Genomic DNA, 13,201 nt, shown 5'->3' on the forward strand with positions numbered 1-13,201 from the left:
TTCAAAAATGGGACAACAGCCCCAAGTCACTTTGAGTATTATGTTGTGCAGAAAGGGCTAAAAGGACAATATATCCAACGGTGTTATGACACAACTTCTACTTGTGGTAACAATGGGAAGATCAGATGGAAGTTAAGCCATTACTAGGGACCCCAGAACAATCACAATTTAGTTAAAAATAGATTCAGGTGAAGAGACTTGCCAATGGGGCTCCTCTTGAGAGTTACCAATAGAATTCAGAAATTGTGCATTCAACTGGAGAGTTTTTGGTAGCTGCTTCTCAGTACTGTAAGCCCCCTTCTTGATCACCTCATTTGGCCTCAAAGACAACAACTCACATAGAGATTGCAGACTACCTGCATGGCCTTGCTGTCCAACTGTGATCCTGCATGTATGTAACCTGGCTTTGGGACTCAGTGGGCGCTTTACTAGGGTTGATACAACTTCATCTCTAGGTGTACAAGGACCTCTCTGGGTAAATGCAGCAAGAAAGTGGTTCAATTGGAAAGTGTAAGGGAAAACTCTGGCCCTGGAAATACTGGATGGGCAGCAGAGTGGAACGGAGAATCATGCTAGGAAATAATCACAAGGAATGGTATTAAAGCCAGTTGGATTCTGGGTTATTGTCAGAGCTGAGACACACCAGCATGAGGACACTCAAATAGAAAGAATGAACTTTGACTGCATGAACTCCAAGGCAGTTATAGAGTCTGAAACAAGGTTGCAAAGAGCTCAGGTTTGCAAGGCTGCAAAGACCCAAGATGGGTCAAAACAAAGGGAACAACAGTTTGGTTTTGGTGAATGAATAGAAGGTTCAGAGAGGTTGCTTGCCCCTTGATACCTTTTAATCTAGTTGGACATACAAGAGTAGCATAATACAATATTCAAAACAAAAGGTGGCATCAAGAATACTCAGGTAGGTTTTGACTGTACTGACCTATCTGGGAGGCAGGGCCATTCCCCCCCTCCCCCCGCTCCCCAGGGCTCTCAACTGTCCAATTCAAAGGTACCCTCATGGGTTAGTGACTGGATGGCGGCATGGCAATCAGGCAGATATTTGCACGTTTCTGTGAACCTTAACAATGTTCCTGACAGCTTTTCAGGCTGTGTCCCCCAGAACCAAAATGGGTTTGTGAGCCAAGGTGTCAGGGTAATGCCAACTAAATACATAGCGTACAATACATATGCCAGACAGCACCGAGTTACCTACCACTGGAATAGAGTATCCTGAAGGACGGCACAGCTTACTGACCTGAACACTGAACAGGATACACCACACAACATTTTGTTTCTGGTTCCGCTTGTAAATAAATGTAATAAATACAGTCAGGGCCAGAAATATTGGAAAAAGGATAAATGTTTTGGCAGTTGGCCTCTGTACACCACCACACTGAAGTTGAAAGGAAACACACCCAGATGGGAGCGAAGTCAGGACTTTCAGCTGTAATTCAAGGGGTTTGACAAAAGTGGGGCACTAACCATTCAAGAAGTACAGCCAGTGGCATACACACACACACCCATCATTGGTGGCTCATGAGTAACGGAACGAATGGCTGATAAGCAGCTGCATGGCCAGATGTGGCCTGTTTCCTGGGTGCCCCATGTCCAATCAAGAAGATAAAAGGCCTGGAGGTGGTTCTGAGTGTTACATTTTGGTAGCTGTTCACTGGAACTCCCAACATGAGGTCCAAAGAGGTGTCCATGCAAGTGAAGGAGGCCATCATTAGGCTGAGGAAACAAAATACACCCATCAGAGAGATCGCAAAAACAGTGGGTGTGGCCAACACAACAGTTTGGAACATTCTGAGAAAGAAGGAATTAACTGGCAAGCTCAGCAACAGCAAAAGGCCAGGAAGGCCACGGAAGCCATCTAAAGTGGATGACCACAGAATTCTGCTCATAGTGAAGAGGAACCCTTTCGCAACATCTAGCCAGGTCAAGAATGCTCTTGAGGAGGTAGGCATGTCATTGTCAACATCCACAATCAAGAGACGGCTTTATGAATGTAAATACAGAGGCTTCATGACAAGGTGCAAACCACTGGTAACACTCAAGAACAGACAGGCCAGATTAGCTTTTGCCAGCAAACACCTAAAAAAGCCTGCCCAGTTCTGGAATAAGATTCTTTAGACTGATGAAACCAAGATTAACTTGTACCAGAATGATGGGAAGAGAAAAGTATGGAGAAGGAAAGGAACAGCTCATGATCCAAAGCATACCACATCATCTGTCAAACATGGTGGAGGCAGTGTTACAGCGTGGGCGTGTATGGCTGCCAATGGAACTGGGTCACTGGTGTTTATTGATGACCTGACTGCTGATAAAAGCAGCAGGATGAATTCTGAAGTGTATAGGGCTATACTTTCTGCTCAGATTCAGTTGAATGCTGCCAAACTGATAGGACGCCGCTTGATATTGCAGATGGATAATTACCCAAGACATACAGCAAAAGCTACCCAAGAGTTTCTCAAGGCAAAGAAGCGGGATATTCTTCAATGGCCAAGCCAGTCACCTGATCTCAACCCAATAGAGCATGCTTTTCACTTACTGAAGACAAGACTGAAGGCAGAAAGACCCACAAACAAGCAGCAGCTGAAGGCAGCTACAGTAAAGGCCTGGCAAAGCATCTCGAGGGAGAAAACTCAGCATTTGCTCATGTCCATGGGTTCCAGACTTCAGGCAGTCGTTGACTGCAAAGGATTTTCATCCAGGTATTAAAGGCGATCCTTCAGTTTGAAATGATGTTGATTTGTTCCATTACTTATGAGCCACCAACGATGGGTGTGTGTGTATGCCACTGGCTGTACTTTGTGAATGGTTAGTGCCCCACTTCTGTCAAACCCCTTGAATTACAACTGAAAGTCCTGACTTCGCTCCCATCTGAGTGTGTTTCCTTTCAACTTCATTGTGGTGGTGTACAGAGGCCAACTGCCAAAACAGTTATCCTTGTTCCAGTATTTCTGGCCCTGACTGTAAATGTTTCAGAGAAATATATGGACTGCAGTCAGGGACACAAAACTCCTCCCTCCCCACACACAGTACCTGACATGCAGATTGGTAACATTATTACATTTCTATACCACCCCATAGACAAAGCTCTCTGGGTGGTTTAGAAACATGGCTGGGGGTCAAGTTTTGTCCCTACCCTGTCCCCAAGCACAGTGCTTTAATTTCTTCTGCAGAAGTGAAAGACTGCAGGTGGTGTTTGTAGAAGAACACTATTCAGGTGAGGTACCAGGCCAGTCTGCCCAGACTCAGTCTGCTGGGGCCAAGTGAACCTCAAACTACATAATGGCTGTTCTTTCCCTCCTTTTTTAGATATTTCCCTAGCTCCATTTCTCATGAAGAACCCAACAGAGTGAGACACTCATTAAAAGAAAAAATCAGGATATTGTTGGGAATCACAGGGAAGAGTAATCTCTAATGATGACCTTGCACAGCACGATCCAGAACTGCCCCACGTGGGAACTGGACACTTATGTGCAGAAGGGAAACAGAAGCAAAAGAATGTTTGCCCCATAGAGCAGGGGCAAGGGCCACCCCTTTCAAAATCCTTGTTTTTAAATAGTTATTTCCCCTTATGTAGGTCTACAGGGCAGTCTCAGTTTAGCAGAAGCATCTCACTCTGTGGAGGAGATGCTCAACAGATAGAAGTTTTCCAATTCCCCTGACAGCCTGGCATCTCCCATCTCATCCAGCTCCATTACTGTACTGAGCTTGGCCATTTCTGCCCATTTTCCCTGTTGACACTGATAGAAAATTGAGCAATTACCCTTAAATGCCTCTCTCTCAGATCACCCAGATTGCTACATACACAATATTAAGCCCTCAATTGCCCCTGGTCAAAAGCAGTTCAACCAGGCCTGTCCTTTAGGAATTAAACAATTTTTGTTGCTTGCAAGAGTTTATTATTCCTAAGGTTGTCACTATATTAAATCCTATTAAAGCAGGCTTCCCATGGCACAGTAAGCCACAGACCTTCTCTGAGTCTTGGAGCAAGACAGAAACATGGCAAACGTAGCTGAGGTATGCTGCCCGTTGACTCAGCATATACTGCTTAGGTGCATACACATGTACATATATATACATGCACGTGCATTCAAAGAAGCAATGTATTGGCAGGATTGTTTGCCTTCATTGTTTCATGTGTGCAGACTATCCTAGTGAACCCAATATCTGCGACAGAATTTGGATTCCTGAGAAACACAGATTTTTTTAAGAAAGCGGGTTTCTAAACTTTATGACTGTGGAAGTGCATTCAAAAATGCAATAGCGCTGTCTACAACATTATTTTATTAACAACGTCCTCACCCCCAAACAAGATGTTAGAGTCTCTCGCTGGGCAGGGCTTTCTCACCCAGACTGCTACTGCTGCTGCTTCTGCTTCCTGCTACTTTGTGATAAACGCAAGAGGCACGGGGGCAGTTACAATCCTTCCCACAGCCCTCAAATGTTCCAACTCAAAAGGCTCCAGTGGACAACAGGAGTAGCTTCTGTGCCCTGTACAGCTATCTGTCCCTTGCTTCCAGTCATGTTCCCAACTGATAATCCTTCCCTGTTTCTCACTTAAAAATAACCTTCCACCATGATCTCATTTCATCCTCATTAAATTCTGCAGAAACTGAAATATCAGGTTCAGAATAAAGCATGAACAATCTTGCATCATATTGCTGTGCTGCAGAATCTGAGTTTCCTGAGCACTGAATTTTGGTTTTCTTGGCACAGTATTTTATTACTAATGATAAATGATTTACAATTTTTTATGTAGCACCAGCAGCATACTATGCTCTGCAAACATAGAAAAGGTCTGCACTGAAATCAAAGAGTTACCACCCACCCAAGTGCGACAGACAGGAAAAAAGTGCATCATCCATGAAGTTGAGGTGCACGTGTAGACCTACTGCTCCATTGCATCTATGGCAGTTTCACTTTGGCGATTGTATGAACTGCCTCTTGCATCTCTCAAGTATTAAACGTCACTCTTAAATGTGTCTGAATGAGAACTCATCTTGATCAGCTCTTTCCTCCATGCTATATATATTGTTCCTTCATCTTTCTAGGCAGGTTTTGGCTAATCTTTTTTACGTACATGGAGTTACATTTTTTGTGGCAATTAATCCAGCAGGTCAGTTCTGTACATGGGCAGGGCAACAGTCATTTCAAATTAAATGAAGTATCTAATGGAAGAAAGCATGTCCTTGCCTGCCAGGTTTCCTGCTGGCCTAAGTTAATACTTCTCTAGGCAAGTGTCTTGAGTAGTTTTCCACTTGTTTCTCTTGGCTACTAAAAGTGTTCTAGGTGCTGGAAGCCCACAGCAACTGTGAAACCAAGCATAGCAGAAGGCCAGCCAGGAAGCTGTGAAAAAACACAGCTGCCAGAAGACAAACAGCAGAGGGACAATCCAAGGCTGCACAAGCCCATCTTTTGCAGACAGGCATGATGCCCAATACGGCAGACTTGACTTTTCAGAAGTAATTTTGTAAGACTTCTCAGCATTGTTCTTGGAAGGTGTGAGAAACTCATAAACCAAGAGCCAGTGGGATGGGGAAAACTCAGATATGTCTCAGAGGTGCTTGCTCTGAGAGGGCAAATGAAGACAAGGAAATAGTTAGGAGTAGAGGTAAATGGGAAAGATTCAAGTTTTTCAAATAAGTTATGGGCCACCCTACCTCCTTTAATTCCAAGGCTAAACCCTACATATAATTTCCTGTTTCCTTCTTCCAGCCCAGAGACTCCGATCCTACTAGTCTCTATCACATCGTCTCCAGCAGAGGCAGGTTTTGTCTATACTACTTCTGCTCTTGGATATTTTACTTGAATGTCTTGAATTCACCTGTTGCTTCCCCCAGAGGAAATCCCCATTCATCTTTTCTTAGCTGGAGAGTCCTCAGAAGTGGGAACTTATGCACCTTAATTCCAGTTAAAAGGTCTTACCTCCTCCATCATCTGTTGCCTCTGAGCTCTGCTGCCTCAAGCGGTGGCTGGAAGAAACCACAAAGACAAAACAACCTTAGCGGCAAAACTATTAAACAACATCTTCTGAAGTTTTCCTCTGAAGAAAAACAGACTAGAGTAAGAACCCCATCCCTTCCCTCCTACCCTAGCCGTGAATTATTAGGGGAGAGTACCTTCTCTACATTTCTTCTCAAACACACCACCAGTTGGACTTTTACAATGACAATGACACAGACTCCAACGGAGACCATGTGATGTCCAGACCTAGAGTATCAGGAATGAGAGGGGCTTTTTGATGCCTTCATCATCTAGAGGCTCCAGGGGTCACAAGAAGTCAGACTCACTTGTTCCCTGTGTGAATTTAGAGCAGAATTTGCATTCCTTTCACTGAATATAGCTAACCCTCAGTCAGTGCATTAGCAGAACTATATACAGGCTCAGCTGCCACAGGAAAAAAAGAAAAGAAACGTGTCACACTTGACAGATTCTGTTGGCCATTTATCAGTGGTGGAGGCAATTGGAGGGCAGGGAGAGCAGTGAACCACCCTGCAAATCCCCCATTTCCCCCGAAAAATCTGATCCTGACCCTGCTGCTTTCTTGGCGAGTTGGCTTCTTTCTTGCTCGTTGTTGTTACTTCTCTGCTCAGCAACGCATGGTATTATTGTGTTGGCCAGAGGCTGCTGTACTGAGGGCGGCTGCAGATCAGAAGGGGGAAGGAACTTCTGGTCCTGCCAGGGCCTGGCAGTGTCATTCTTGAAAATCCACATGTGCACGCTATCGCACATGCATGGAGCCTTTGTCATGTGGGGGAAGGCTTTCTGAGGTGAAGTTCCTGGAGGGCGCGCACCCTCAAACATCCTAATTTAATAATTTTTTTAAACCCTCAGCAGGCTCAGCTCAAGTCTCAGCCTGAGCCAACCAATCTCAGAAAACCCCTTCCCAAGGGAGGGGGTTGTTCTGGGCAATAGTTATAGTACCTCAAGAGATGGAGACACAACGTAGCTTAACTCTTTGCTCTGGCTCAGCCTGGCTGGCTGCTGGCTCATTGGCTAGTTTGAGCCAGCCAGCCACTGCCAGCTAGAGACTGTGTGCACAGACAGGCTAGCTGGCTGCTAGCGTGCCTGGGTAGAGTCAGAGCCACCCATGTTTCCCTCAGGCAGTGTGCTGGTCCAGTGGTTCCTTCCTCCTCCCACCCCAAGACTAGACAGCACGCTGCAGCTGCTCTGCTGTTTTTTTCTCCTTTTGTTTCCATCAACAGGTTTGATCATGTATTTATATATTATTATTACATTTACATTGATATCATAGATTTTATTACTGGAATGAACTTTCGGCTTTGCTGGGAGTAAGCTCATTGAACTCAACGATGCTTACTTCTGAATAGACATGCATAGGATTGTGCTGAAAGTTACGTACGGGGTGCCTTGTGTGTGTATGGGAGGGTCATTTGCCTTATTTTATTTTATTTATTTGTGACATTTATATACCGCTGAATATAATAAACCCCTTCAGCGGCAGATAGGCTGCCTTAATGCACAAATCTGGTTTAAAACTCATTTATGTGTGCATGTGTGTGGGGGGGTTGCTCTTAAGAAATCATATGGGCACCAATTAATTCATTTAAATCTTTTCCTCCTCTGTACTGGGATCTTTCCCCTTCATGGATCACTGCCTTGTTGTGGCGAAGGGGCTTGCGTAACTCAATGAAGCCATAAGCTATGCCGTGAAGGGCCACCCAAGACGGACAGGTCATGGCAGAGAGTTCTGACAAAATGTGGTCCACTGGAGAAGGAAATGGCAACCCACTCCAGTATTCTTGCCAAGAAAACCCCATGGAATGTATCACAAGGCTAAACGAGATGACGCCGGAAGATGAGCCCCTCAGGTCGGAAGGTGTCCAATATGCTACTGGGGAAGAGCAGAGGGTATTTCCAAGTAGCGCCAGAAAGAGTGAAGCGGCTGGGCCAAAGCCGAAAGGACACTCAGCTGTGGATGTGTCTGGTGGTGAAAAGAAAATCCGATGCTGTAAAGAACAATATTGTTTAGGAACCTGGAATGTCAGATCAATGAATCAAGGTAAGCTGGAGGTGGTCAAACATGAGATGGCAAGATTGAACATCGACATCTTGGGAATCAGCGAACTAAAATGGACAGGCATGGGCGAATTTAATTCAGGTGACTATCATATCTACTATTGTGGGCAAGAATCCCTTAGAAGAAATGGAGTAGCACTCATAGTCAACAAAAGGGTGGGAAAAGCAGTACTGGGGTACAATCTTAAAAATGATAGAATGATCTCAGTACGAATCCAAGGCAAACCATTCAACATCACAGTAATTCAAGTCTATGCCCCAACCACTGAGGCCGAAGAAGCTGAGGTTGATCGGTTCTATGAAGACCTACAACACCTTCTAGAACTAACACCAAAAAAAGATGTCCTCTTCATTATAGGGGATTGGAATGCTAAAGTAGGAAGTCAAGAAATCACCGGGATAACAGGCAGGCATGGCCTTGGTGTACAAAATGAAGCAGGACAAAAGCTAATAGAGTTTTGCCAAGAGAACATGCTGATCATAGCAAACACTCTTTTCCAACAGCACAAGAGGCGACTCTACACATGGACATCACCAGATGGTCAATATCGAAATCAGATTGATTATGTCCTTTGCAGCCAAAGATGGAGAAGCTCCATACAGTCAGTCAAAACAAGACCTGGAGCTGACTGTGGCTCAGATCATGAGCTGCTTCTTGCAAAATTTCAGCTTAAATTGAAGAACGTCGGGAAAACCACTAAACCGTTCAGGTATGACCTAAATCATATCCCTGATGAATATACAGTGGAGGTGAGGAATAGATTTCAGGGATTAGACCTGATAGACAGAGTGCCTGAGGAACTATGGACGGAGGTCCGTAACATTGTTCAGGAGGCAGCAACGAAATCCATCCCAAAGAAAAAGAAATGCAAGAAAGCAAAGTGGCTGTCTGATGAGGCTTTACAAGTAGCTCACGAAAGAAGGGAAGCAAAAAGCAAGGGAGAAAGGGGAAGATATACCCAACTGAATGCAGAGTTCCAGAGAATAGCAAGGAGAGACAAGAAGGCCTTCTTAAATGAACAATGCAAAGAAATAGAGGAAAACAACAGAATGGGAAAGACTAGAGATCTCTTCAAGAAAATTGGAGATCTCAAGGGAATGTTTTGTGCAAAGACGGGCATGATAAAGGACAAAGAAGGCAGGGACCTAACGGAAGCAGATGAGATTAAGAAGAGGTGGCAAGAATACACAGAAGAACTATACAGGAAAGATCTGAATGTCCCTGATAGCCATGATAGTGCGGTCACTGAACTTGAGCCGGACATCCTCGAGAGTGAAGTCAAGTGGGCCTTAGGAAGCATTAGTAACAACAAAGCTAGCGGAGATGACAGTATTCCAGCCGAGCTATTTAAAATCCTAAAAGATGATGCTGTTAAAGTGCTGCATTCAATATGCCAACAAATCTGGAACACTCAACAGTGGCCACAAGACTGGAAAAGGTCAGTTTACATTCCAATTCCAAAGAAGGGCAACGCCAAAGAGTGTTCAAACTACCGCACAATTGCGCTCATTTCACATGCCAGCAAGGTGATGCTCAAAATCCTACAAGGTAGGCTTCAGCAGTATGCGAACCGAGAACTACCGGAAGTACAAGCTGGGTTTCGAAGAGGCAGAGGAACTAGAGATCAAATCGCCAACATTCGCTGCATCATGGAGAAAGCAAGAGAATTCCAGAAAAACGTCTATTTCTGCTTCATTGACTACGCTAAAGCCTTTGATTGTGTGGATCACAACAAACTGTGGCAAATTCTTAAAGTGATGGGAGTACCAGACCACCTTACCTGTCTCCTGAGAAACCTGTACAAGGGTCAAGAAGCAACAGTAAGAACCAGACATGGAACAACCGATTGGTTCAAAATTGGGAAAGGAGTACGACAAGGCTGCATATTGTCACCCTGCTTATTTAACTTATATGCAGAGTACATCATGAGAAATGCCGGGTTGGATGAATCAGAGGTCGGAATTAAGATTGCTGGGAGAATTATCAACAACCTCCGATATGCAGACGATACCACCCTAATGGCAGAAAGCGAAGAGGATCTAAAGAGCCTCTTGTTGAGGGTGAAAGAGGAGAGTGCAAAAGCTGGTTTGAAACTCAACATTAAAAAAACGAAGATCATGGCATCTGGCCCCATCACTTCCTGGCATATAGAAGGGGAAGAAATGGAAGCAGTGACAGATTTTACTTTCTTGGGTTCCAAGATCACCACAGACGGTGACTGTAGCCATGAAATTAAAAGACGCTTGCTCCTTGGGAGGAAAGCTATGGCCAACCTAGACAGCATAGTAAGAAGCAGAGACATCACCTTGCCGACAAAGGTCCGTCTAATCAAAGCTATGGTTTTCCCAGTAGTAATGTATGGCTGTGAGAGCTGGACTATAAGGAAGGCTGAGCGCCGAAGAATTGATGCTTTCGAACTGTGGTGCTGGAGAAGACTCTTACGAGTGCCCTGGACTGCAAGGAGGTCAAATCAGTCCATCCTAAAGGAAAACAACCCTGAGTGCTCATTGGAAGGACAGATACTGAAGCTGAAGCTCCAATATTTTGGCCACCTAATGCGAAGAGAAAACTCCCTGGAAAAGACCCTGATGCTGGGAAAGACTGAAGGCAAAAGGAGAAGGGGACGGCAGAGGATGAGATGGCTAGATAGCATCACGGATGCAATGAATATGAACTTGAGCACGCTCCGGGAGAGAGCGCAGGACAGGAAGGCCTGGCGTGCTATGGTCCATGGGGTCACGAAGAGTCGGACACGACTGAACGACTGAACAACAACAACAACTGGGATCTTTGTTGGCTCAGGTGTGTGTAACCCCACCACTACCACTTTGGTCTGGGTTTTGCAGATAATCATTGTGTGGGTATGTGTGGGGGGGGGATGCATTAAGTCTGTGGCCCCATGTTGTTTAAGAATGCCTTGGGGCTTGATGTGTGGGGTGGGCCTTATTTAAATTTCCTTGGATGCAAATTGCTGAATTCTTACTTGTTTTTAAATATGGGGTATGATTTGTGTGGGGACTGTATCTTTAATACAAATCCCTCTCAATTTATGATTGCAGCAATTAACGATGCCTATTATTATTATTTTAATGGAATACACATTGGCATTGATTATGTGCTTGTGTGGGCCAAATGCACTATGTGCTTTTAAATAAAGGCTTGTGTCTGGGCCTGCTTGTTTGCTTGGGCCAAAAATGCTTGTGCTTTAAAAAAAAAAATAAGGCTTGCTTTCTGGCTGGTTTGCTGGCTGGCTGACAGGGGTCAACATGGGCCTTTTCCTCTGTGGTCTGTCTATAAGTGAAATTAATTTTGTTTTAAAGCCTTTACTTTCTCTAGGTTGGTATTCTGGGTTGGTATTAATGTGTAAAATGCATGTAAGTCTGTGTCCCCATGTTTAAGGGAAGGGGTGGGGTAATAATGCATGCTGGCTTATGTCCTCCATCTTGTGCTTTGTAATGCTTTCTTTCCTCTGAGTTGGGCAAAACAATGTCCTAGAACATACATTCTTGCTTAATTGCTCCTGCTTAAAGTGTATATTTATTTATTTTATTTATTTATTAAATTTATTAATTGCCCATCTGGCTGGTCACCCAACCATTCTGGGTGATGTACAATAATAGAAACAGTTTAAAACAATAAAATTCTACATTAAAAACATCGTATTTCTAAAAATACCCTAACCCACCCCAAATGCCTGCCTGAACAACCACATTTTTAATGCATGGCGGAAGCTCATTAAAGAGGGGGCATGGCAGAGTTCCCTAGGGAGGGAGTTCCACAGAGTGGGGGCCACCACAGAGAAGGCCCTCTCCCTCGTCCTCACCAGTCTAGCTGTCCTGGCTGATGGGACAGAAAGAAGGCCATCCAAGGCTGATCTTGTTAAGCGGCCTGTCTGGTGTTGCTGGAGGCGCTCCTTAAGATAGGCTGGGCCGGAACTATATAGGGTTTTAAAGGTCAAAACCAACACCTTGAATTTGGCCCGGAAAACAACTGGTATATGTATTTTTTCGTTGCTTTACCAAAATGTGTTTTTTTTTTAAGCAACCTTGCTCTCCCGGTGGGAGAAATGGAGGCTCAGCTCACTGTGTTAGTGTGCTGGGGTGGTCTGATCCAATTTCTCTCTTGCAATCGAGTTGACAACTGACTCTCATATTTGCATGCTGTCTCAGTCTGTCTCTGTGTGAAATTGGTTTCTACTCCCCCACTTTGTTTTTAATGTTGGAAAACTGGCCTCTGCCACAAATTGCTTTCTCTGGGCTGGTGAATGTCACTAGTGGTGGCGTAAACTGTATGTACATTTTGTCCTGTGTTTGGGCTCCATCTTGTTTTCCTTAAGTAATGCATTTCAAACTGGATACAGTGTGAGCATGTGGTTTTAAAATCTTTTTTTTTACTTTGGGTTAGGCAAATTAATACCCTAACACATGTATTTCTTGCTTAATTCCTCTGTTTATTGTTTAAAGGCATTTCTGACTTGCTGAGCCACAGTTTTAAAAAAATGCTTGCTTTCTGTTGATTTCAGTATTACACTGTGATAATCCACCCCAAACTCGGTCTCTTGCAATCATTGACTCTCATATTTGCCTGCTGCCTCAGTGTGCCTATGTGTGAAATTGGTTTCTTCTTCTCCCACCAATCCCCTTTGCTTCAAATCTTGGAGAACTGGGCTCTGTCATACAGTACTTTCTCTGGGTTGTTACTCTGGAGAAAGTGTGTGTGTGTGTGGGGGGGGTTATGTTGTTCAGTCGTTAAGTCATGTCCGACTCTTCGTGACCCCATGGACCATAGCACGCCAGGCCTTCCTGTCCTCCGCTCTTTCCCGGAGTGTGCTGAAGTTCATATTCATTGCATCGGTGATGCTATCTAGCCATCTCATCCTCTGCCATCCCCTTCTCCTTTTGCCTTCAATCTTTCCCAGCATCAGGGTCTTTTCCAGGGAGTTCTCTCTTCGCATTAGGTGGCCAAAATATTTGAGCTTCAGCTTCAGTATCTGTCCTTCCAATGAGCAGTCAGGGTTAATTTCCTTTAGGATGGACTGATTTGACCTCCTTGCAGCCCAGGGGACTCGTAAGAGTCTTCTCCAGCACCATGTAGTGGGTGCTATTTGTGTTTCCCCTTTTTTTCGTCGTAATAGCCTACGTAAATATTTAT

At 44.5% G+C, this 13,201-nt stretch overlaps 1 protein-coding gene across 3 annotated transcripts in view; it reads right to left on the reverse strand.

Moving 5' to 3' along the window:
• IFT43 (intraflagellar transport 43) overlaps positions 1 to 13,201 on the reverse strand; it is a 64,025-nt gene that overhangs the window by 19,079 nt on the left and 31,745 nt on the right. For all 3 annotated transcript variants that reach the window (XM_084841880.1, XM_084841886.1, XM_084841892.1), the window contains one exon: positions 5,935 to 5,981. In XM_084841880.1, coding sequence (XP_084698006.1) covers positions 5,935 to 5,981 — 47 coding nt within the window. The remainder of the gene's footprint in view (positions 1 to 5,934; positions 5,982 to 13,201) is intronic.

This window comes from Heloderma suspectum, chromosome 1 (genome assembly GCF_057233095.1).
Source record: "Heloderma suspectum isolate Gila_16-S chromosome 1, 16-S_ref, whole genome shotgun sequence".
Classification (NCBI taxonomy): domain Eukaryota; kingdom Metazoa; phylum Chordata; class Lepidosauria; order Squamata; family Helodermatidae; genus Heloderma; species Heloderma suspectum.